The following is a 26192-nucleotide window of genomic DNA, read 5'->3' on the forward strand; positions in this document are numbered from 1 at the left end:
CCCCCCCCCCAGTTCCTCTTTTTTTAATCTTCCACTTTAACATTTAAAGGAATCTACATGTATCTGTGTGCTCAAATATGGCTTCTGAAAAGAAAAGGAGGGATAAAATATGAATTACTAAACTGACATTAATTAAGAAGTTCCTTACTTTAAGAGACCCACGGCACATTCGCCGGGAGTCATTCTGGAGGCCTACTATCTCAAACATCTCTCCAGATAAAGCCGAGGATGATTGGGAATCATGTCGCCGTCCATACTATGTGTTTATGTTACCGCCATCAAGCTGCAATGATTTGCCGCGAATGAAAGCTTGTCGAGTCGTCTTGTAGTGGTGCGTCAAGTTCAACGTATATTCCCATCCAATAAGATGGAATTCAGTATTGATGGTGCGAAAATAACTATATCTCCTCAGAAATTATTTGAAACTAAAGTAAAGAGCCAAATTTGTAAAATTTTACTAGTAGAAAGTACCGATATTTGTGTTAAAATGTAAGGAGTAAAAGTAAAAAGTTGGCACCCAAATAACTAGTAAAGTAAAAATATCTGAAATATGTACTCGAGTACAGTAACAAAGTATTTGTTCTTAGTTAATTATCATCTCTGGTCTGGCACTGATCTGGTCTTGGTCTTGACTCGGTCTTGATACACTCTGGCCTCTGGTCTCAGTTTAGGTGGTCTTGACTACACTGGTAAAAACCCTAAAGCTGCTTCTTTTGCGCTTTGAGCAGTCGTTAAGACTGGAAAAGCGCTATATAAATACAGCACATTTACATTTACATTTTCCCAGATCTCCTAAGCAGATCTCTGCTAGACAGACAGATGGAGGTGACCTGTGCGAGTCCTCCGTCTCTGAGGGGTCAACCTGCGTGGAACGTGTCTGTGTGCGTGACGCCTCTCCCACCAAGACCATCGTCAGTTACGCCATCTGTCCATCCCAAACCAACTTCTATCCCCACAGCAGTCCCTGCATTCACATCTGGTACATCTTCTTCTCTCAGTTTCTGTTTAATATTTGAAATCCTTCACCATTACAATTGGGATATTTGCCTACTTAGATATGTAATTTTGTCAATGCTGATATAGCAGCTTCTAACTTCTGCATACATTTAGCTACAAAAACATTCAAATATGAAAATTTTCATCTTTTCAAACATATGGTGGGCCTTCATAAACATTTCGTCTGATATTTATACTTTTTAAAGTATTAAGCTTTTAATTTGTTTTTTTTTATACAATTAAAGTCAATGAGAGCAGGCATTAAATCCCTTTTCTACTTCAAAATGCCACTTCATACTTTCTCCTACTAATCAAACTTTAGACCATTCACAAAAACAAAACAAAAAGTCACAGCGAACCACTTTTTGAATCACTGATATGCCCACATTTTTTTATTTTCACACATACATTTTATGTCAATACGTTACCAAAGGACTTGTGGCGTTGAAGATGTGGTCATTTCACGTATGTCACCTATAGTTTAGGCTGTCGGAGCCTTTTTCACAGGTCGCTCTCACTGTCCCTTAATGGCAGCAGGCTGACAGTCAATAGGTTAGGGATTACATCAAAGCGATCTCCCTCTGTGTTGCTCACTGATCAGTCAGCATGATGCAGCATTTTTGCCAGACAGTCAAATTGCAACTACAGACAGTTATACATTGCTCACTTGCCACTGCTGTGTTACTGTTGAAACACCTACAACATTCATACAATATGGCTATTATTCAGCTTTTAAAGATATATTAATAAAAACAATTATCACTTTTCCACATTTCTTACATATTTTAACCAGTAATCCAGTTTAGCTTTCTCTTACTTTTTCACCTACTTTATTTTTTCCGAAAAACCTTTAATTATTTCGCATCTTTTTTTAAATTACTGGTTGTTCAACGTGTCAATGAAATTCATACCAATTAATCAATTTCCACCTTTCCCACTATTATCACTACTTCAACTTCTTACAGATTTAAGATATTTAATCCAGTTTAGCTTTAGCAATTTAGCTATTCAGCATTCAAATGCATTTTCTGCAGGAAATTCATAGTTTGTGCCTAGGATCTCTGCCCACTACTTGGATATAAAATTTGTGCTTAGTATCTCTGTTGTTCCCGCTAGCAGAAGTTGCGACAACACCTCCACCGCGACCACCATCAGAGACAAAAACTACTGTCCAACCCAAACCCAGTGATGCACCTATAATAATGTCCTCACACACGGGTACTTGTGGTTCTTCCTGTCCCAGTTTGTGTTTAAAAATGTTGACCATTAAAGTTTTAACTACATTTGTGCTTAGTTGGTATCTCTGTTGTTCCCCCTAGCAAAAGTTGTGACAACACCTCCAGCACAACCAACATCAGAGACAAAAACATCTGGTCAACCCAAACCCAGTGATATCCTCATAACTGTCCCTTTAAAACCTGGTTAGTTTTGTTCATACTTAAAACATGTTACCCAGTGGAATCAGACCATTACGAGATGCTAGAGACAATCCGTGGGGAAAAGTTCTAATTTCAAGGAAAAAGTCATAAGAGGAAAAATAAATCAACATTTCATTAATAATATTAAACATCTGATAATAAATGAGGTGCTTGTTGTGAAACCTAAAACAGGTCCTCCATGTCCCCCGTTCGAGCCCCTAATCTCACCCGTTCACCACGATGGAGCAATAAAAATCACACATTAGGACTCTTCTCAAAATATTTCATAGTTATTTTTCAAATCTATGTTTTATTTGTCATCTTACTCATTATGCAGACTTTTTTTTTTTTAATAATTGCCTAGTTCTTTGCAGAATATTGCAAAAAAGTACCCAACATATTGCAATTCAAGTATTGGAAAGTTTGACCATAAATACAAGTGTTGAGTTCTTTGTGGACAGTTCCAGCATGTAGTCAACTATAGGCCTGGTATCATAGACTGTACAATATTAATTCATCAATTAATTATTAATATTATACAGTCTATGCATGGTATATTTTCATGCACAATCTCTTAAGTGTAAACTTATTTTAATTTTGGACTCCCTTATTCATTTGTTTGTATAGCCGCTGCCCATTTCTTTCTGGACAAAACATACACTATTTAGAATTTAACCCTTGTGTCGTCTTCCCATCAAACACTTAACACTTTTTTTGATGCTTTTTATCAATGTTTTATGAATGTCTTTTATTTTTTTGTCCCTTTTTTCAACAGTTGTTAATTTTCCCCCAATGTTTGTAACTTTTTTTGACTTATTTATGTCAATAAACCTAATTTTATAGGAAATTATACCTAATGTTTGAGTTGTAAAAGCAGGAATTAGAAATTATTTCGACTTAAATTAAAGTATGTTGATGGATAATCACAGACTGGAATATGTCAACTTTTACTCAATACTATTTCAAAACATTTTTTTTTTTTTTTTAAATGCTATAAAATTGAATAAGACACCCCAAAATTAGTGAAAGAGCGTGCCAAAGGGCGTTGTATGGAATCAATCATGTTCTTTTGGGTAGTTAAAAAGAACATTGATATAGGAAAACGGGTCAGGTTGACCCGAGGACAACATGAGGGTTAAAGCAAAACATAAGGGGCTGGGGTAGGTGATAATAAAGCTGTAGGAGTATTTGTAGTAGTATTTTTTTTTTTCTGGTAGTCGGTTAATATTATGACTTTTTTCTTGTTAAATTAAAACATCATTCTCGTAGGCTTCATCTTGGAAATAGAAGTTTGTCAAAAGCATTTCAAGATCTACTATCCAAAGCTTTCATGGCCTTGATTATCGGAAAGTTTTCTCCCCAAAATTTTTTTTCTTGAAGTAACACGTTCAGTTATAATAATTGTCTGTAGTATTCTGATCTTGATCAAGGTGCAGATAAATTGTAAACAAGTTATTTTATAAAAAATATATATTTTCATATATAGACCCTTCTGCTTTAGCAGCTTTCTGTCTCTTTGGTTTGTCTGTGTCCTTTAGCAATGACATCACCAGCACCTTATGTGACATCACCAGCAGCAGTGACGGAGATCTCTGTCCATCCTAAACCTTCTGACCGGCCCGCAACAGTACCCGGACCCACTGGTACGCCTGGGCTTTCTCGTCTTTTGATATTTGAACCTTTTTTATTTAATTTGTGTTTCATATGTTTGTTGTTCCTTCCAGGAACCTGCGTGACATCACCGCCATCGTCTGATTCATATATTGTCTGCCCGCTGGTTGTTGTGATAGGTATGTTTAAGTTTTCTTTTGCAGGTTTCTGTTTGATTGCACGGGAAAAAAATCCGATGCTTTAAATATTATATTCTAATAATGCTGTTCCTGTGTTGCTCTGCAGTGGTCCTGTTTTCACTTCTGTTTGTGGTGTGTTTCCTGGCTTTGCTGCATCGGAGGAAACGCAACAACAAAACTGTGATGCCTGGCCGTCCGGAAGAAAACAGAAACGAGCTGAAAGAAGACAGCAGATCCAGTTGTGCTCAGTCCCCAAGACTCGAAAACAATCAAATAGAAAACGATCACTGGGACTCAGAGATGGGATGGAGGAGATCCTTTACCGGACTCAGAGCTAAGTCAGCTAATGCTGTTCTCCTTATGTCTCCTTTTTGTGCACCTGTGAAAGATCTAGGGACTTTACAAACGGAGACAGAGACTCAGTCAAAAGACACATCAAACCAAGATGAAGGAAAGCAGAAGCTGGTAAATGAAAGTGAAGTAGATGGAGGAATTCAGACAGAAAATCTAACAAACTCTGATGTGATAAAAAATGCTAAACAAGCCGATGTTGGTAGAAATCAAGAGCAAAACCCCCAGCGTGTTTCTGCAAACACTGACGCTGTGCCGTATCTCAGCATCGGTCCAAACCAGAATAAACCCAATCCTGATGATTTCAACAAACAGTCCACTGATGGTCCATGTCAAAGATCACAGACGGGAAAAGTAATGGGGAGGATCGCCACCTGGCCCCCAACCGCAGTTCAGTGGCAGGCAAGATGTAAGATGAAGGAGGAGGAGGGGTCGGATGTCTTCACTGTTTGGACACCAAAGTTTGGAGATGAGGTGAAGAAAGTGTTAGAGGAGGAGGAGCGTCCCTCTGATTCGGACCAGGACAAAAAGGAAGAGGACGTTGAAAAAAATGAAATGGAAGATTTAAAAACTACTCCAAATCAAGAACCTTTGAAAAGTACTGGAGCTCACATGAAGTTGGGAATATCAAAACCAAATAACGAGACCATTTCTTTCGGCACATCTTTTCCCCACACTGACGCAAGGCTAGAGGAGCAGCTAAAGAAGGAGGAGATGATCCAGGACCCTGCTACTGTGAGAAAGACCCAAAATCTGAATAAGGCTAAACTTGGTCCAAATCAAAACCTGGAATCTTTGGCAAATCCTGCACTGATGAAGACCAAGAAGAGCCGCAACAAGGCTGAACAGGGGATGGAAGCAAAGCAAGCTGGGAAGGTAGAGAACCAAAGCACCGGCTCAAGGGCTCCCTCCGGTGGCGCCTCACCAGATGATGAAACCCTGCTCTCCGGTAACGAGTACGCCTTCATGGACCTGCTGCATGAAGTGGTTCAGAACAACGGTCGCAGGACCAGAGAGAGGTGGAAGCAGGTACAGATCAACAAGCAGCGGCGTCAGGACAGAGTTACCGAAGGAGTTTAGAAAGTTATATTCCATACATTATTTTTTATCTTAAACCCTCTGACGTCTAAGGACATTTCTCCCCATTTTTACAAATCTTCTTAGATTCACCTTTTTAGGGTATTTGCATACAACCCGATACCCATGTTTCATATCAATGTGTTCTGAATAATGAGGCCCAAATGTGTTCTAGAGCAATGTGAAGACATAATATTGGCCCTCGGCTGAAAAGTTGAGTTTGGTTTTTGAAATTCCTCAAATCTCTTGTAAAAACATGTACACCCTTACTCGCGTGTTGATGAATTGTTTTGTTGCTTGAAATGAGATTTTCCAAAGTCTAAGGTTCACAAGAGTAGTGTAATAAATGAGTACAATAGTAAATAAATGTATAAAAAATGTTTAAAATTAAATTTTGCAACCGAGCTTTTCAATGAGTGTTGTCTGAAACATCACTTGGACGCACCAACTTGTTTTACCTTCTGCTTTTAAAAATAATCTTTATCAGCACTTAAAGAAATAGTTTGACATTTTGGGAAATGCACTTATTTTCTTTCATGGTGAGAGTAATATGAGATTTACCACTCTCATGGTTGTCCATTAAAGGGACATTCCAGTGATTTTGTACGGCACTACCGTTAACTTTAGGTCTCTGGTTTGTGTCAAGCTCCAAATATTTCCCATAACGTCCCAAGATAATGTGCTTGTAGAGCTGAAATCGGGCCCTAAAAGTCAGACCCGGCAAGGCGGGAGCCTGACAGAACTAGCCAGAGTTCGACAAGTAGTCTACATTTTGACAGCTTTTTAAAAGCCTGAACCCGTTTACAACCTGGCATTACATTTCTTAACGTAATTTATTCATGACTAACGTAGGCTATAGGTCACTTTAAAGTCGGAACTCATTCCACCTCCTCAGCATCCATTTCCGCGGTAACATAAACGCATCACCTGACCGCTCATTTACCATGCAACCCGGAGCGCAAGCCCCAGCCCGAGCCTGAGTAAAATAATAGAAATTAAGACCAAACCCGTTTGGGCAAAGATCCTCAGCTCTATGTAATCTAATCAGATGAAATGACCCATTTATCTACATGTTATTGTCCCCATATTCATACTCTTATTCAAGTTGTCATTTGATAATCCGAGATCAAATAAAAAGGTCTTTTTATTCATTGTATCTGGCTGCATGCAGCATTTATTTGTTCATATTTCATACGTCGAGAAGTACACTCGCTTCTTATAAGAAATAGTACAAAATGGATCAACCTCTTTTGACAGTGACATAAAAACAACGTGGAGGTAAACATAATATGATAACACCTGGACACAACATGCATGTTCCATTCATATAAATACACAGTATCAAATAATGGCTCCAACTTGCAAGCAGTTGACTGATGTGTTATGTGTTTCTCTAGCCATGGGACATCACTAAATGTACAAAATGTATCATTCTTGGCAAGCTTGTATATCAAAACATGCTGTTTATTGTCTGCATGCCCCTTGTGGTAGTTGTATGAACAGTAGGAGATCTGAAGTGGACTCTGGAGTGGAGTGAGGACCGAGGAAGACGTTAAATGAATGGATCAGCACACCGATCGTATCTTCCATCGTACTCGCTCACGCTTTCACTCCTCGGCTCTCCTGCCATGTAATCTGACACTTCTGAGTCAAGTTCAACAGTACATTTCAATGGGACTCTTTGCAAAATACATAATGTTGAACACATAAAAGTTTATGCTGATTCCTTTAAAAAGAAAAAAAAAATTGGCAGATCTCAGAGAGAAAACAAATCCATCTGAGATTTCCTCATGATCATTCCTATCGCTTCTTATTTCTTTACAGATAAATAGAATGACACTCATAAAAATACTTTTCTAACATCTGCAATGTAAACCAAAACAACAGAACGCATGACATGTTACTGCACGTTCGACTTGTCTTTGCTTCCCAGCAATGGTTGAATACTGTCCACTGTGTTTTTCAGATTAAAGGGTCATGCTGTTATGCTCTACACTTCCCTGCAGAGAATAGTGCAAAAAATAGTTCAAGTCCTCTTTCACTTTCATCACACAGACGAGATCGAAACCAAATGTTAAATATATAAAGTTATTTACAGTGAACTACATAGAGCTGAGGAATGATAAACGAGGAATAAATACTGCACACTGATTGGCTGTACAGTTTGGAGAGGAGAACACTTTGTTTTCAGCTCAAGTACGTTCCAAAGATATTTAGAAACAGATCACAGGATAGAAAGGGACTTGACTGTGCCTGTCACTCTCTGTGCAAAACATTCTGCTACCAGTTAAACTGCAACTTGTGAAAGAGTTATGAAAAAGGAGAACATTATAAATACATATTTAAAAAAATAAATAAAATAAAAACACTAGCGTCTGACTAATACTGGATTCATGAGGCCGATATTGATATTAAAGGTCTCATGCCATGCTGCTTTTTGGATGCTTTTATTTAGGCCTTAGTGGTCCCCTAATACCATATCTGAAGTCTCTCCCGAAATTCAGCCTTGGTGCAGAATCACAGCCACTAGAGCCAGTCTCACGATGAGGACAGGGGGGGGGGGGCAAAGTGGAGGGCATAAGCAGGCTGGGGGAACTCATATTAATGTTAAAAAACCTCTTAAAGTAAAGTTTTCATGCCATGGGACCTATAAAGTTAAAGCCATTTGATGATGTATCGGACAATATAATTTGAATTATTTCTGATAAAAAAAATTATGAATACCTTAAAGAAATAGTTTTTAATTTGGATATACGCTTATTTGCTTGAGTTAGATGTGAGTATTGATACCACTCTCATGTCTGTCAGTGAATCATAAAGCCACAGCCAGGAGACTGTTAGCTTAGCATAAACATGGGAAACAGCTGGTCCAGTTTGCCCCCAAAATCACCAGCGCTTACTAACTATTACGCAATTAATATAACATTTAATAGCATGTTTAATCTGCACAAAACAACACACATGCATGTGCGTATTTCAGAGTGTAATCCAGAGTGTAATTTCTCCACTGGGGATCAATAAAAAGTATAAAATTAAATTGAAATACTATTAAATTATCTTACAACATAAGAGAGGTGTCAAGCTTCTCAACTAACTTTTCAAAATAGCAAATGCGGTTATCTACCCAGACTTCAGACTATTCCTTTAAATCTGGTTGTTAAAAGTTTTGAATGAATACATAAATGCATTTAAACATTAAACAGCTATGAATAAAAACCAAAACAAATATATGAATATGATTAAGTTTCACTAAGAAAATAGGACTAAACATACATAAATAGAGAGAGAGTGTTGTGGGCAAACTCGAAATACGTTAAAGTAGCCGCCATGACATGAGCCGGACATCTTTGATAAACCCAGATCAGCGGATAAAATCGTCCCAGCCAATTAATCGACACGGCTCAATAATAATAATAAAAACAATAACACCGATATCACAAAACAGATGTAAAATGGCATATCCTGTACACATCATTTTCAAAATATTTACAAAGCAATAGAATAAACAAAAGAATGGCACATACTGTATAGCAGACTGATGATAGGGACACTTAAAATAGTGAAATAAAATAACAATGTTCATTCCTAAACATTAACCACAATGGAAACCAGTGTCCAACACAACAAAGATAGAAATGCTGACCATTCTAATACGGCTGATTAAAGAGCCACTACAGTGTCTATATATTCATAGATGACAGTTTGTTGTAAAAAAGTTTGTGCTCATAAAGAAAATGAAAATCCTGTCTGATTAGAAACGGACAAAAACATAAACAGACAAATGTAATAAATAAGTAAAGTGCACATGTACTGTCATTTCATGGTAAATGCTTAAATTTTTAGAAATTTAGTGAATGTTAAGATGTGGGGCAGGGTGCAGTCGCCCCGAGATTTGGCTCTTTGTGAGTTTAGGCAGAAATAGGCGTAGAGGAAGTCGGCCTGAGACGTGGCACGTCCTCACACAGAGGGAAATGATGTCCTGTACGGTATGTGCACGAAAAGCTTTAGACTGTTCAAAGACCGCTCACAACATCCTTTAAAATAACTGAGTCCTTTGGTTGGAAGGAGTTAGCCGTTTCCTGTGCTTGGTTGCGACGGTGAACTGTGTCAGTCAAGACGTTGTGCGAGGGGAGTCGTGGTCGATAGCGAGGCACTCTTCATGCATCCTCCTGTAGCAGCTCACTGGGGGAACAGCCGTCCTCTCAGGGTCATCTTTTAACGGTTGATTATTTCTGATCTGAGGCTAAGGGACACGTAATGCACATGTACCATGGACCGCTGTCCTCGGCCAGAGACCAGCCTCCGGGGGTGAGACAAACATGCTTTGTCGGCCCGGGCGGGGCTTACAGATTAAGGTGTCAGGGTGTCGAGGAGCGATGTTTTTTTTTTTTTCTTATTTTTTTTTTTAGAGGTGAGTCTCGTCTCTTGTCTCTGTGCCAAAGTCCTGCTGGTTCCTGGTGCTGCGGGCCTGCCCCACCTGTGAGTCCTCTGGCATGTGTGCCAGCGGGTCTGACCGGATAATGTACCTGTAAAGACAATAAACATTGTCTGCCAACTTGGAGCAGTAAGTATGGATTAAAATCTGGGCAGCACCATTTACTGGAAAACTATAGGCACAGTCGCAGCCTAAATACAGTATAGTCTATAACCACAACGTTCCACACCCGGGACTGCTCCGGTGTTACCAGAAATTCTGCCGGATGTCCGTTACCTCCCGCCTTCTTTGTGTTGCCGTTCTAAACTCTGGTGGATATACATAGACTGTTAATCTATGCTTGCATGACTAAAACAACCTTTCCAACCACAACAAGTTTTATTTTGCAGCGGCATCGGGGATCCGTCCGGAGCTTTGCGCCGCCCAAGGCGATTGTGATTGGTTTAAAGACATGCCAATTAACGAGAGCACGTTTTTCTCCCATCCCGGAATGCTGTGTGGATTAGCAAGACCCTCCCTAGCAGCCCTGTGGAGGAAGGTCTGGCAAAGCGAGACTACATACAGTATGACATGCAGCAAAACACCTGTGCAGTCTACTGGACAACAGACAACTATCGCATACTAGGTGGCCAAAATAGTAGAATTTGTCATGGATGTTTTTAATGCAGGATCTTTACGACTTTACCCACCAAGTTATTACTTCTTAGAATGACTAGAGTGTGTTTGTTACAGTCTAAGTACAGTTGTATATATGACATAATGTTGCTGTAACCGAGGGTAAGTCTGCTGGACATAAGGGAAAAAAGAGAAAGTGGGGTTCTTACACAATGTCGTTGAGCTCCAGCATGGTGTCAGGAGGCGGATTGATGAGGACGTAGGACAGCGTGTTCTGGTGGTCGTTCATCTCGTCTGGAAAATGAGACAGGAGAGACCTTCAGAGGTGCTCTGGTGTCCTCCCTCGCCCTCCTTCATTATACAGAACATCAGCCAGGAAATGAGCCCTCTGACCACTGAAATTGAGCCTCTTGTTCTCAAGCTTCTAGTGAGGACAAAGGCAAAGTAACCCACGTTCTGTATCGGAGCAAGTACGGGACATGCTCTCTCCCTAGTCTGCTTGTTTATCTAAGAGATGATTTTTACAACTGTTAACAATTACAATTTAACAATAAAATTGCATACAACAACAGATTTATATACCAAGCTCACAATACAGTTTTGATGGGAAATAAATGGCAAAATTTACAAATTGGTTTTGCATTTCAATCACTTAATATTTTGACTATAGCCAGACTGATACTGGAATTATTTTAATATTGAATTCATATAATTATCAATTGTTTTAATTAAGCTATTGATACATTACTTGTTGAATTTGTATTTAATTTAAAGTTTTTATAATCCCTCTTTATCAAAATAAATTGCTAAATCGTTCAATTTTAAACCATTTTGGCCTTCAATAAACAGACGTATTGTACATCTGCATTAGGCTATATAAACAGTGAACATTAAGAGTTGCAACAATATTCTTTTATTGCTTTCACAATATAGTTAAGTTAGCCATGGAAAGTGTTAACCTATGGAGGTCTTATATTTTATGACGAATCAATAAGAGGAAATTGACTTAACACTCATTCACCTGATGAGTCACATTACACATTACTCTGTGTGTGTGTATATGTATTTATGTATGTGTGTGGTGTGCTCTCTGGCGGCGGCTCCTACTTGCGTTACGTGATGGACGGAGAAAGGAAAAGGAGGGCACATGTGTCTCCATGACAACCCACCTGCTTGTGGCCCTTTATAAAGCCAGGCGGGGTGGAAGAGAGAGAAGGGCTAACCGTTACTGACAGGGCACTTTGTGGAACAAGGGGAGGCCCATGCTGCCTGCTGACTGAAACAGCACCCCATGCGCAGCTTCCGAACCGAGCCAACATGCAGACAGCGTCCGTGGCAAAATCGAGTCGATCTCCATCGCATTCTCCTTTTTTTTCCCTGCGCATTCCACATTGGACCAAGGCGGCAGGTTGCCATGCCAACGGATAACACTCAGCCCCCACAACCCGCCCAGAGGGACACCCCCACAGACACAGAGAGACATGCTCCAGCATCCGTCAAGACTGAGACCAAACGCAGAGCGACTCGGACCAAACAGAGTGAAGCAGAACACATTGGGAGTGTGAGAGTGGAAGAGGTCAACCTCTCATTTGTAAGTTATATTTGTTCTATAACACTAAATATGATCAGTAAGTGGAGAGAAAATGTGATTGCATGATTTATGGGAGTGATGTTAAGCACTGTACCAATGCGTTTCCCACTCTAATTCAAACATTTTTGTCGACTTCTCGGTGTATTAACTATGGATTATACCATGGTCACAGAAGGTTTTTAGTTGTGGCTCTGTAGTCCACGACGATGAATCTGTGACTTTTAGTTGCTGGTCTTTGAGGTTGTTTGCTCATGAATAGTCTGGCTTAATTTTAGAACATATAGCAGCAGAATATTGATCCTAACCACACAGACCAACCAACTTCCCTCGCCTAAGACCAGACTGAAGGCAAAAAGCCTCTCGAACAAGCAACAAATAAAAATGGTCTAGACTTCAGTGAGTCATGTTAAAGAATAAGAACTATTCCTACACGGTCTACCTAATAGATGCAATCCTTGTTTCAGTGCTTGCTTGCACCGACCTTTTGTCCTAGTGATGTTCCAAATGTGTTCATTTAAATATTTAATGCAAGGAATCAATATATTTAAATTGGTGGTTGTTAAATAAATACATGCATGATCTATTCAGTGTTTAGCGTGGTCTCTATTTGTCAGTAATTTTGGTCAAGATTAGATTCATACTTCAGCCACTTGGGGCAGCAGAAGCTGGAGGTTTCAACAATTTATCACCTTTTTCGCTAACGGTTTGCTGGCTGCTTGATGACTCACTTCAATTGTGCACTTTAGAAGTTATTTTTTTAAATTACTTTTATAGTTCTTTCATGCACACAAATTTTTCTTCGGAAATCCAGAAGTTCAACCACTGGAGGTCAGCAAAAACTTAATGTTCAGCTTCAATTTTTAGGTTCATTGTGCTCTAGTACAGAGCCATGGCAAGCGATACAGAACTGAACAAAACAACAGTGTTAACCATGCATTTCACTAACTGAAAACAAACTTTAAGAAATGAATGACAATCTAAACACTGCTTCTCTTTTTGCCTGTGGTTACATGGCCATGGTATAAGTCTGAAAATACACCTAGAGGTGTCCTGATATATGAAAATAAGAGGCAAAGTGGTGGTGAAGAATGCATTCTATCCTCTACAGATTTCTTTATTTTCTCCCTTTATTTTCTGCATCAGGATGCCTCTGATACACGCATTATTTTGTATATATCTAAGCTATACATTTAGCTTCTACATCTAACCTTCCATCCACAGACATAATGCGTTCCGCTCCACTCTTTAAGCCATACTCTGATTCCCTGCAGTACTCTAGCCATTGGAAACGTCACCTCACGGAAACACAATGCAAAAAAAAACAGGTAGCGAGAGAGATAGTAGAGCGAGATAGTAAGAGAATGGCTGCTGATCTACCACTTATTCTAGCAGTACACACACACACACACACACACACACACACACACACACACACACACGCACACACATGCAGTAGAGTTTGGGTACTGTGATCAAACAGCTAACCTGAAGGCCTGGTCCCCTCTGTGTACGGGTGCTCTGAAATGTCCTGCAACTCTGAGCAACAGCATTCACTGTTAACCTCAATATCCTAATCTGGTCATTTATATTTAACTGCCAACGTTATAATCAAGCAAAAGGGATTAAACTAAATAGAGAGAAAAAAAACATCTAAAAATGTATATACAGTACAGTATGTAGTTCTGTGGATAAATGCAGTGCACTAATCTTCAAAGGATGCTGGTGAAAGGACAAATTCCTTTCCCCTCAAGATAGAACGTAACCACTCACATTGTTGTAAATGAGTTATAACCAACACACAGAATTACCTTGCAAATATCCTAGATTTACTCGATTCATGACATCGCTCGCAGTGAGATTAGAAACATCCTCTACAAGCCAAAGGAGGGAAGACAGAGTCAGAGAGAGAGAGAGAAGGAGGAAGAGGAGAGGAACAAAGGAGGGGGAAACAAGAAAAAGAAATAAATCAGGCAGGCAGCAAATGCATTTGAAGCTTCAAAAATAACTTTAAAAAAAGGTGAGAGTGACGCAAAGAAGCCATGCACTGGTGTGTGCACAGAATCACTTCCAAATTGTTCCTATGCCACATGTTGTGATCCTGTTGCAGTAATCCTCACTGACATTCATGGTTCATAAGATGATCTTGAGCTTTTAGGGTTCTTTTGGAAATGTATTTAATTGACACGTTACATCACGTTTAGTTAATAATGTAGTTAATGTAAAAACACATCTGGAGCATGATTCTGCTTTTGGTTTGAAGCGTGAAGCTGGGAGGAGAGAAAGACTGAAGAAAAGAAAAAGTACAGAAGTGAGCAGATAAGAGTGCAGGCAATTGCAGTTTGTGATCCAATGCATTGAGACGAGGTTTGGTGCTGCTGCATCTCCATGCGTGACGTGTTCACATCCACATGTTGGTATGATCATGACTGAAATGGTGTGTATGTATGATGGCACGTGGGGCAAGAGCTTGATGAGTGTAATGCTGACAGGAGAAAATCCTGTTTTCTGAAGGTAAATGATGATGTTGTGCGATGTTGTTGCTCTGTTCTATCAAAAACCACAGCACCACGTCTTATTAGATGGTATGATGAGCCGAAATGAGATCAAATGACTGGAACACAGATTGGAGTTTTTCAAACACAGCTGCTCTCACAAATGAAATAATAACCTATATAACCTAATAAATAACCTATGATCACGAATGTAGAAAGGGACAGCATCATTTTCTTTTCTTCATTTCGTTTCTCTTACGTTTTCTCACCTTAAGGCTGAGACTCCTACGCTCCAGCCACTGAGGTTTCACTCAACAAATACATTATTTTGGCCTCGTGCTGCTACAGCCTTAAAGAAATGTTGGTTACACTTTACATTATGAAGGTATCTGCATAAGAGTGACATGACACTGTCATGAACGTGTCATAAACATTATAAACAAGTCATAAACGTTTATGACAAAACGCTTCTTTTAATAAGTATCATTCGGTTTTGTAATGACAAGGTAAGGTTAGGGTTCATGCCACTCTTATGTAGATACCTTCAAGTAAAGTGTTACCAAAATGTTTATAGAACTGAAACTCCAATCTGCAAGAAACATTATCATTTGCATTATTGTTTGATAATAATAAAATAATTATAAATGAAATGAAAATATTTCCATTAATGTAGTAAATAACCACTTATACTGTATTTAGTCTTGCTATAAAACAAGTAATATATTGTTAACTATTGCGTTGAATTACCTTAAGTCATCAACTTTTACATAAATCTAAATCTCACCCCATCAGCTGTTCCACTCACCGTATCCCACGGTGGGCAGGCCCAGGTGCTTCATGCGATTCTTGACCAGCTCCGACAGCTCCTGTCGCTCGGAGCGTCGGTACAGGTTGAGTCTCTGCTGCGAGATCCGCTCTGCCCTGCTGGACGGTTTGGTGCTCTTCCTGCTCAGCCGCCGGGCCCACTGCATGCTCTTCTTCCTCAGCAGCGGGTGCTCCGATTGGTCGCTCGCCGAGGAGTTTCTGTGGGCCGTCTTCTCCTTCCAGGACTCTCCGTGCTCACGGTGCTCCTCGCCGTGCTGTATGTTGATGGACATCTGAGACTGGGAAAGCATCGTGGCTTGTTAACGCTGGATACTACGTGTGAATGGGTTTGTGTAGGCTTGACTGTTTAGTAATTTGTGTTTTCTTTTTTTTAAAGAAATATCTACCTGCATGTCAATAAAAGCAAAATCCATCTGTAATGCTTTTGTAAGTGCCAATTCCAGGTTATTGCATTATAAAGATGCAATGTTGATGCAAGTTTTCATATTGATAAGTGCCAGGAAAAGGCCAGTCCGGTATTTTTCATTTTTGCATGCTTTAAACAGAAGGTGAATATCCAAACTAAAAACAAGCACGTTTGGATCTTACCTGTGCGTTACTGCCCTTGCACTGAAACGAGACGGACAAACAGACATCCAAACAAAAATAGATGCAATGAGAGAAGGGGGCATCCAAAGCGAACAAAATCATCAAAAGTTATTACATTAAATAGTAAATATGGAGTATTTACTATTTTATTATTCATTATTAAAATGGTGGGAAATTAACATTAGCCAGCGATGGTACATTTCTGGTTTATGGCTGGTGAGTTTATGCCTTATTCTAGCCACCTACATAACCTGTCAAATATTAACCAGAGGCAGGTTTCTATTCTAATAATCACACACTGTGAGAAAATGTTAATCACCCTATGCTTGGTGAAAAGAAAAAAGCTGTTAAAAAAAAACAAATAGAGCAAGGAAGAACTGAGAAAAATCTTGAATTTAGAAAAGAGAGCCAAATAGAAGGAAAATGAAAGGTGAACATGAGTGAAAGACATTTTGGGAGGAGAAAAATGAATGCAGAAAAAATGCTAAGCAAGGAAGGACATCATGACATTTTTAAAAGACAGAAGGTGAAAAAGAAGAAGGAATGAAGAAAACACAAAATAAGAGGAATGAATAATAACGTTAAAGCAGTAGTGGCAGCAGTGTCTCGACTAAAGCCAAACCCAGACCAGGGTCTCAGATAATCATTTTCTGATCAAACTGAACTTGCCTCTGTGGTTGAGAACATGTGGGACTCGGTGCGGTAGATCCCTATGGGGATCTCAGCGCTGGAGGAGCAAAGCTTCTGGAAGAGTCTGCCGTAAGTCCTGATCCACAGGTCCTCTTCTGTGATCTTCATCTGAGGATGGGGAATGAGAATCAAGTATATACACGCACTAACTCATTTACTCAAATTTACCAGTGCTTGTTAGCACTATGAAGCTTATTAGCATTTCTACTTACAGCACACAGGTACCCAGAGCCGGGCGTGGTGTCTAGACCGAGGAGAAGCCTAGCTATAGCGATCATATAGTCCTTAACGAACGACTGCAAAAACAGAGAGAATGACTGTGTTGAACGTAATAAACAAGACCAGCCACAAACAATTAGGGTTAGACATTTATGTTTATATTCTTCCTAACATATTGGGCAAATCAAGCCTATCTAATTATTAAAAAGATGCTCCCACACTGTGTCATCACATACATCTGTGTTCATTGCAGGCTAGAAATTACTCTGGACTATAATTTGTGTGCATGAAATATAATTAAATATTTTGTTAGACGTATTTCATAATTAAACCCTAATGTTCAACCCCTTGAGTCAGACCGTGTGTTAACCCACCTGGTAAAGCAGTGTATCCAACATGCTGATGCTGAACACTCTGCCTGCAGCAAACGGCAGCCGGAACATGAAGGCCAAGTTAGAGCCCTTATCACGCTCTATCTGAAGAGAGAAACACAAAGAAAGGATTTAATGAACAGAGCAACCACATGATAAAATATCACCTTTTCCTGTCCTTTTGCTGGACTATTGCTCTTCTACTCTATCTCCAAGAAGACTTACAGTATATGCAAATGGGAAATGTCTTGTTTTGAGCTCTGAAAACTTACAAGTTAGTGGAGAGACACATTTTTAAAACATTGAAAGTAAAAGACTGATGAAGGCAGGATGAAAAAGAACAGATGAAAGGTTCAGGAAGGCAAAAAGAAGCAACTATGATCGAGAGTCAAGATACTACTAAAACTCATGGACTCTGGTAATAGTTTGGTATCACTGCATTTATCCGCTTTCAAAGTTAGAGAAAAAAATGTAAACGTCTCCTCAATTTTAAACTTTGCACTGCTACAGATTATTTTACACAATCCAGCTCTGACAGGTCTTTCAAAAACATTCACACAAAAAAAGAAGAAATTTCAAAGACATAGCCAGTTAGCCATAACATGGTTCTCCCTACTCAACAACTCACCTTCTCCAGTTTGGAGAGAGCGAGTGAGTAGCAGTCCTTGGCTCTGAACTGCATGAACCTCATGTTGGACGGGTGTGTGAGCTCAGTGATGATGCTGAGACTGGGGAACAACCTGAGCGAGGGGGGACATGAAAGAAAGAGGGGGTGTTAGTGGAGAGGAAGACCCTGTGTGGCAGTGATAAATGCTTTTCATTTTAGTTGTTAAATAAATAAAAGAAAACGTTGGGCAACTGTAGTTTGTCTCTAAGATGCACATTGATCAAAAACTAGGAAGCTCAAACATAAACAGCCACTGACGGTACTAACTGTTTCCTGTGTGTTTCTACAGAGTGAAATGTGTTACCTAAACATTGTCTGGACGTTGACAATGGTCTTAGCGTCTGCCATGTAGTCCTCCTCAGCGCTCATGGTGCTTTCCTTGTCCACAACCACTAAGTTGTCAGCGTAGATTATGCCACACTGTAGCAGGTTGTCCAAGCTGGTGCATTCACAAAACACACAGAGTGTTTACTACCGCATGACATGTCAGGAAAATGGATAATACAACAATGGAATAAAATATACAGTATCTGTAATGTCTGTAATGTCTAAAACGAAATCCACCAAGTAGTACTTCACCAATAGCTGTTCTTTATTTTACTGTGAATCCTTCCTTTAAGCAGAGCCTGGAACTATATTTTGTGATGGTCAAAACCAACTAAGGATTATGTTGCATGTTATTCATGATGCATGCATGCAAGTTGTGTCGTACTGCTGGTGGCTAGCCTGGTTCACACCAGACCCTTCTAAGCTGTAAGTGACAGTGGGTCTAGGGAAGGTTCATTCACAGCCCATTTCCAAAGGGGTGTCACCAACGGATGCTGCTGAAATGCCTCTGGGCGCAATTGGATAGGCCTAAAACCAATCAGAGCAAAATCTGCTTCCACGTTGCCACGCTATCTTCATCGTGCAAAGCTCGCCTCAACGGGTGTGATTGGTGCCTTTAGGGTTTTCTTAGGCTAGCTGGTAGCCGTTTTAAATACAAAAAAACATGAACATCATAATCAAGTGAGCAGGTTTTAATAATCCAAACACATACCTATCGATCGTGCCTTTCATGTAGTAAACCATTGGAAAGCAGCAAATGGCCTCCAAGAAGTGGTTGTCTGGCCTGCGAGAAACAGGAAACATCATGAATGAGCCTCTCACACTAATTATCTGTAAAACCCCAGTGGCAGATTATCAAATGGTTGCTGTAATTTCCTGAAATGTGCATGTTGTTCAGGATGGAGCAGATGCTGTTTTGAACTGTATTAATCGATGGTTTACTGCCCAACAAATATATGTTTAATTCTTAAATTCAATGGGAGGATTGAACTGGTTGCTATGGATACCCACAGAGCACTTAGACAGAACTTTCTTGGCTCTCGGTCTGTGTAGTTTATCAGCTTCAGTGACCATAGAGATTTGCCCGAGTTGATGAAACTCAGTGAATTAGAGCATAAAACAGAACGCACACAATTCTATACATACCCAACACACACAAATTGGCTTTCTTATGCAGAGAGAACTGTTGCTTATGAATAATGCAAAAACTATTTCTTTTATTTTGAAGCATAATAACTGGCAGTTCCAGCTTTGCTCTGCTAAAAGACGTTTTGTTCTTTTAAATTGCAAGCATACAAAGCACTGGCAATTTTTTTCACAAACAACTGCAAATATATGCTAACACACAAATAGGCACACATAGATCCATATCTTTACATCATCAATAACTGCTTTTTATAAATGCAAAACTATTATTTTTTTCTCTATCTTGAGGCTAGGTTACCCATATACGTCAAAGCTGCAATGAACAACTGTAGTGTACTGCAGGCAATTCTGTCATGTGCTCATATTAAAGTAGCAGATGATCATTGCAAACTCTGAAATCATTGAAGTAAAGTACTAGTACACAAGGTAATTGCAAACAAAGTTCTCCGATCAATAAACCTTATCAACATCAATATACAGTTGTGTTTATCGGTCTAATATCTATCAACATGCTATCTCATCTTTATTGTGTACAAGATCATAGGTATAGGTAGTACATGTGTGAAAGGCCTATTAAGTAAAACCCATTACTCTTGAGTTTTTTATGATATTGTGAAAATGTCAGGGAGTTTATATCCCTGTAGGAGTAGGAACAAACATACAGGGCAGTTCAAAGCCTTACATGTTGTCCAGCAGCAGCACTATGGGGTTGAGCTCCTTCCTGGGCCGATAGTAAGCGCGCAGAGGGACAATGAAGTTGTAGAGACCGTTTCCGGCTGTCTCTGCAGACACTATAATCAGCTTATTCTTGAAGCCGTATGCCTTGGCATCCTCAAAGCTGCTGTGTGTGCAGCCCTGGAGGGAAGGAGACAATTCAACAGGAAGTCAGTCAGGTTTTAGTTGTCATGTGCTCTGATGAAACATGTTAAATAACAGTTTTTTTTCCTCTAATAGATGGTGATTAATAGGTGAATACATGTTTTTATGGTTTAATTCTGAGCTGTTTTTATCTTTTTCTCCGATTGTAAATTCACCTTGTCAAGACGAAGGCAGCAGAATGAAGCTTTCTGTGGCAGGAGGTGGCACAGAGTGGGAGAGCTGCCGATGTAGGGCGAGTTGGGAGGGTAGCCCTTCACAAAACTGACGGAAAAAGACAAGAAATGCCTCTAAGGAAAAAGTCCTATCAAACTTTAACACCATTATAATTACGTAGTTTCAAAGAACTGGAGCGAACATCTTGACTGATGTGAAACACTGGCAAATATAAGATAACTACATGCAATGCTGCTTTTCATCTCTGAAAAGAGTTTCATTCTTCTCCACAGTAAAAACAGTCTGTTAAACACAGTAATTGTGGGGTCTTTAACAATTGAAAATAGTAAAAAAATGAACTGATACATGATTGTATAAAGGGAGTATCACTGAATCCCTCTTCATTAATTCGATCATTATTTCATCATTATAAGTATGCCCTTGGCGCCCAGATAGCTCAGTTGAGTGAGCGGGCGCACATATATAAATGTTTACTCCTCAACACAGCCGTGGGTTCGACTCCAACCAGCGGCTCTTTGCTGCATGTTATTTTCCCTCTCTCTCCTCTTTCCTATGGTCATCTGTCCTGTAAAATTAAAGGCCAAAATCCCCCCAAAAACATCTTCACAAAAATATATCACCATTAATTACACTTTTTGTTACGTTTACGTTACGTTTTTGAATTTCATCCTGGCTGTTAATTTTAAGGTTCTGCAGCAGTTTTGCTGCTTTACCAAGTTTTCTTAGTCTGAAGGACTCATTCCTGCTCAACATCAACTACATCAACGATTACAATCTTCTTGTCAGTTTGGTTTTAATTTTTTTTATTTTAATTTTTTATTTTGTTTGTCAATTTGGTCCTGTGTCCCATGATTTGTCAAGTGCCAGCTGCTATAGCCCTGATCAGTTTCATGGTGCCCTCTAGTTTACCAATAAAAGAGATTCTGACTTTGTTAATAGAAGTCATCAAAAACTGGATAACCACACGATGGCACTGTGGGACTTTAAGATGCCTGTTGTGTTTCCTACACACAATGTTGTTGTCTCCTTAACTACTGTGTCTGACAACTTAAGGAAGAGAAACTACCCAAGTGTCCTGGGCCACAGTAATAGAGGCTCAGAGGATAAGAGGACCATGTTATGTCCAACTGTAAGACCCACTGACAGTTACTTTTCAAAAAGACTTGTATGAGCTGTGGTACAGACTGTGAGGCACAGAGGCACAAGCAATTTATCCTAAACTTTACTCCATTTTATGAAACCACATACAAAGAAAAGGAGTAGAACTTAAACTGCTAAGAGAAGCTGAATCTACAGACTTGCTGAATTGCTATCATGGTGACTGATAGGTCAGTGTTGAGGGGTGAGGATCTATGTAAAGACACACAGCATGAGCTTCACTCAAAAGGGGAAAGTGCTGACCCTCCCTGTCATGACATACACATTCATCACCGCCATGTCCCAACTTTACGGCATCATGACACACAGATTACACGGCAATACCAAAACCATTGATCTCTCCTCCTACAACCACTGAGCCATAAAGAAGAGGAGGACAGGTGACATCAATCAAGTAAAGAGCAGAGGACGCCTGCAGTATGAGGACATTTAACTTTTTTACTGCCGCAAGACAACATATACGGGGCTCTTCTCATTTCTCTATCTTTTGTTACTCCTTGTGTTCTCTCTCCTTTGTCCTCTTGCCTGTGACCTGGAAATCAATATCAGCGCGCAGTGGTGAAGGATGCCGCAATTCCAAAAATCCATCTCAAAAGGAGAGAGAAGGCTTGCTATGAGGGAAAGTCTTTGTGGCACCCGTGACGTATAAAATCCCCATGACACACAGCTGTAACATACAAACCATTGCAGCTGTGCCACATGTCATATTTAATCAATGTTGCTTTTAAAATGACAGCTCTGACGCAAAGATGTCTCATTTTGTTAAGACACCTGTGTCTGCTTGATTTCTTCTACATGTCTCTCATTGATTATCGTCCTTTGAGAGTAGGCGAGGAAAGGAATCAAGGATGTACACAAATAAAAAGTGGGGACTGTACACTAAACAAACACCAAATCTCTTTGGGTCAATAACATCACTTACTCTGACCCTACAGAGCACTCGTCATCAGATTGGTTGGTCTCATCCTCTGATTGGTCGCTGAGGAGGTCGCAGGGCAGAATGGCAGAGGAGTCAGTGATCTCTAGGACAGGCGCGATGCTCGGCCTGCGGCTTCCAGAGCCGTTCTCCGTCGGCAAGGTCAGCTTGCTGCTTTCCTCGGGAGGATCAGGGTTCTGGAGATCTATAGCTACAGTGCCTGTGGAGGGCACAAGTTTATCGTAGGACCAGCAAACTATACGCCCATCTAGAAATAGTGTGTGCAGCAAGTTTGATGTACTGTGTTAAGTCAAAAGTGAATGTTTGTCTCAGAAAACAGCTTTTTATACTGTAAAGTAATAAGGTCCAAATTTAGCTTGTTCAGCATCTTTGGCACACACAATCCTATCACCCATCATCTTTGGTTCTGCTGAGTGTCAGGAGATAATGTGTTGCTTTCTGAATCATGTAATTGTACTCTCGAGCAACAACAACTGACATGCAAACAGTATTGACATTGTGTTTGTCAAAAAATATGTCCCTGAAATACATCATATTGGCGGTTTTATGATTATATGATATATATGTATCCACAATACATATATCAGACACATAATATATGCAATACATATATCATATTTTATGTAAAAGTGTGATTTTCTTAGTAGAGCAACAATGAAATATTGTTACAGGACTAGTAGATACGTGTGAAAAAGTGATGCATCATGCACAAACTTACCATATGCAGTGGCCTGATCAACTTTCACAGGTCAAAGAAAAAGCACAACACAATGATGTCAGCCATGAAAGTAAAAACGCATGTAAGAAAAACGTCATGCATAAAAGTCAGCGAAAGCATACAGCATCACCAAGGCAGCCACCACTCAGAAATGTTCAGTGTGAGTAAATTAACAGCAACAAAGCATCCATTTTCTCTTCCGACATGGAAACCCTTTCAACCCAACAACTGTAACCTTTATATTACAAACACCTCCTTTATTTTCTCATTTTTTTTTACCAACATCCAAACATTTTTGCCTCTGGCTCTCTGTCTCACCCATGCTGGCGATGATGCTGTGCACGGGCAGCCTGGAGGGGGCGTCGTAGAGGCCGGTGACGGACAGGCCTTTGTTGTGCTTCTCCTCTTGTTTGAAGATGAATGCTGAGTTCTCCTCCTTGGTGATGTTGATGTAGTAGCAAGTATCGGGGGCAGCCATGATGTGGCGGGGGCCGGGGTTCAGAAGGATGCTCTTGTTGTCCTCCCTCTTCACTCCGATCAAACACACACCATATCTGGGAGGTGAGTGGGGAGTGTGCAAAGATTAACATAAGTTGAGTTTTGCTCACAGAGATTTTATTAAGATAAAATGTCGTTATTATTGTGTCAAGGTTAAGCTAGAGGAAGTTTTACTAACTTCTTATGGGCGTGGAAAGAGGCGTACGTAAAGCTTTTTCCATCGTACTCCCCAAAAAACTTGCTGTCACACAAACGGATGTGGTAAACCTCGTTTCCAGAGCACCGTCCATACATCCTCTGCCAATGCTCCGGTGACATCTGCCCCTCCCTGAAACAGCGTGATCAGTACAATTACTACTTAAATGACATTAACATGAAGTTTCCAACTTACCGTTAGCAAACAGCAGTATTCTCTTAAAGGAATAAAAACACACAATTGTTGCTTGAAATATTGTCAGAATATAATAGAAATGACTAAAAAAGTCATTTTGATACTTTGAAGTCATTTTGGAATTGAACAGCTCTCATTTGCCCATAGACACCTGTGGTACATGTCATTACTGTTCATGACCCTATACTCCCCAGTCTCCTTAATTCTCGTCACAGTTATGACCAAAAGAGAAAAGGCAGTGAGATCACTCTATTAAATCAGTTCATGAGCTTTACAGTATTACTTTTAATCAATGTGCAAAAGTTAAAATGAATACCTGCCAAAAAAAAGGTCTATTGCCAGCCCTGTCCCCTTAATAGCCCCAAGCCAGTCTAAGTTTCCATAATGGAAATTTAAATGGATGTGCTGCGTCTCTGCTGTGGACAGAAGGGAAGATATAGTGGTCGCCTTGCAAAGAATATGAGAAACAGCCAGATTTATTGCCTAACAAGAACCAGGGCAAAGTTTACTATCTTGACAGTGACAAGTTTCTGCAGAGGCTGGCGGTACAGTAGTCAGCTCTGCAGAGACAAAAAAAACAAACTAAAAATCTGCTTCAGGAGTTTCAGTTGTATGTCTCGAATATTAATCGAGACAGTAGGATTGAATCTGTCCACAAGAATAATTACATAAAAGGATAATAAACATTAACACCCAAAGTTTAAACAATTCAAAATAATTATAACACATAAATATTTCTTAGAGGTTGAGCTGCTCTGGAAGCAGAACTAATATCAGTGCTTCTCTGCAATCTAAATGGACCGAGTCAGAGTGTGATGTCAGTTTTGGATAAGTAATACCACGCTTATGTATATTGGTACACAAGAAGCTGGAGCCAGAAGACAGTTAGCTTAGCTTAATACAACAAATGGAAACAAGGCAAAAAAATCTGTCTCTGTCATAGAATAACAAAATCTGCCTACCAGCATCTCTAACTTTCTTTTACACGTACTATCCTTTTTGGTTCAATCTGTTCAAACACTTCTTGAGATTCACATTTTGTTAAAGAGCTAGACTAGCTCTTTCCTCCTACTTCCAGTGCCTATGCTAAGCTAACTTAACCATTGCTTCATATCTAGTATACAGATATTAGAGTTGTATCCATCTTCTCATCCAACTCTTTGCAAGAAAGTGATGAAGCATATTTTCTGTCCATGTCAAAATACACACAATTAGATTACTTTGGCTTTCTTATATTTGATAATTTTTTTAATCACCTTAAATGCAATACATGTATACTGTATGACTTTGGGGAGAAAGACTCAGGACCATAATGATAACTCACACTGTGAAAAAATGACCCTCTGGCCCCTCCACCCCCAGTGGATATCCCTGTAAAAAATGGTGATGTTAATTTGCAGTTTATGTAAAATAGTAGCGAGTACTCACTGTCCTCTGGAGGTGTGAACCAAGAGAGTGACTAAGGTAGATGTGGCGGGACACACGCAGTTCAGCGCCAACATGGCATACTTGAACTCCTCTTCACATACTACATGATCTGATTGAAATGGATAAATTGCAATATTACAGTATGCAAGAGTTAGAAATGTATCTGTCAGAAGACCAACTGTAGGTAGGCACTCTTCCTCCACTCACCTGCAAACTTAACATGGAATTTATTTTCAGGTTTGAGAATTTGGACGTAGAGAGGGCAATTTGGAGCAAAGTCTTTCGCAGCCCAAGCCCTCAAAATAGTCTGGTGATCCTGTGGGACAAGACATAGCTCAATTTGACTCATCCAATGACTCATTTGTAAATGCAATCTGAATTTTATGGACCATAAAGTTTGCCTCGGCCACT

At 39.7% G+C, this 26192-nt stretch overlaps 3 protein-coding genes and 1 long non-coding RNA gene across 23 annotated transcripts in view; 3 read left to right on the plus strand and 1 right to left on the minus strand.

Annotated features, from left to right (window-relative positions):
• Positions 1–4169, plus strand: part of LOC117945045 (leucine-rich repeat-containing protein 24-like) — a 4944-nt gene extending 775 nt beyond the window's left edge. The window contains exons 2-6 of the mRNA XM_034872285.1: positions 788–979; positions 2113–2214; positions 2316–2417; positions 3953–4031; positions 4139–4169. Of these exons, the coding sequence (XP_034728176.1) occupies positions 788–979; positions 2113–2214; positions 2316–2417; positions 3953–4031; positions 4139–4169 (506 nt within the window). The remainder of the gene's footprint in view (positions 1–787; positions 980–2112; positions 2215–2315; positions 2418–3952; positions 4032–4138) is intronic.
• Positions 4170–4300: 131 nt separating this feature from the next.
• On the plus strand, positions 4301–6056 carry LOC117944620. The gene has a single exon (XM_034871611.1). It carries the CDS (start codon positions 4388–4390, stop codon positions 5633–5635), a length of 1248 nt encoding a protein of 415 aa, XP_034727502.1. The 5' UTR covers positions 4301–4387; the 3' UTR covers positions 5636–6056.
• Positions 6057–7908: 1852 nt separating this feature from the next.
• On the plus strand, positions 7909–8409 carry LOC117944622. The gene is made up of 2 exons (XR_004656621.1): positions 7909–8049; positions 8288–8409. It is a non-coding gene; the product is annotated as an uncharacterized LOC117944622 (long non-coding RNA).
• Positions 8410–8531: 122 nt separating this feature from the next.
• The window catches only part of si:dkey-21e5.1 (potassium channel subfamily T member 1), a 64026-nt gene continuing 46365 nt past the window's right edge, over positions 8532–26192 (minus strand). For 3 of the 20 annotated variants that reach the window (XM_034871589.1, XM_034871591.1, XM_034871605.1), the window contains 21 exons: positions 25989–26097; positions 25782–25890; positions 24141–24290; positions 23783–24018; positions 23465–23485; positions 22732–22945; positions 20633–20738; positions 20281–20453; positions 19165–19236; positions 18430–18564; positions 18087–18198; positions 17462–17563; positions 17081–17164; positions 16848–16976; positions 16179–16199; positions 15571–15868; positions 14082–14144; positions 13759–13809; positions 11852–11863; positions 10892–10976; positions 8532–10158 (listed from right to left, as the gene is read on the minus strand). In XM_034871589.1, coding sequence (XP_034727480.1) covers positions 10038–10158; positions 10892–10976; positions 11852–11863; positions 13759–13809; positions 14082–14144; positions 15571–15868; positions 16179–16199; positions 16848–16976; positions 17081–17164; positions 17462–17563; positions 18087–18198; positions 18430–18564; positions 19165–19236; positions 20281–20453; positions 20633–20738; positions 22732–22945; positions 23465–23485; positions 23783–24018; positions 24141–24290; positions 25782–25890; positions 25989–26097 — 2403 coding nt within the window. In that variant the 3' untranslated portion in view covers positions 8532–10037. The remainder of the gene's footprint in view (positions 10159–10891; positions 10977–11851; positions 11864–13758; positions 13810–14081; positions 14145–15570; positions 15869–16178; positions 16200–16847; positions 16977–17080; positions 17165–17461; positions 17564–18086; positions 18199–18429; positions 18565–19164; positions 19237–20280; positions 20454–20632; positions 20739–22731; positions 22946–23464; positions 23486–23782; positions 24019–24140; positions 24291–25781; positions 25891–25988; positions 26098–26192) is intronic. The other 17 variants (XM_034871593.1, XM_034871606.1, XM_034871595.1 and 14 more) reach the window with 13 other exon arrangements.

This window comes from Etheostoma cragini, chromosome 5 (genome assembly GCF_013103735.1).
Source record: "Etheostoma cragini isolate CJK2018 chromosome 5, CSU_Ecrag_1.0, whole genome shotgun sequence".
Taxonomy (NCBI): domain Eukaryota; kingdom Metazoa; phylum Chordata; class Actinopteri; order Perciformes; family Percidae; genus Etheostoma; species Etheostoma cragini.

What these genes read in the sequence shown, in the direction of transcription:
- LOC117944620 (XM_034871611.1), top strand. Translation starts at nt 4,388, where the DNA reads ATGCCTGGCCGTCCGGAAGAAAACAGAAACGAGCTGAAAGAAGACAGC.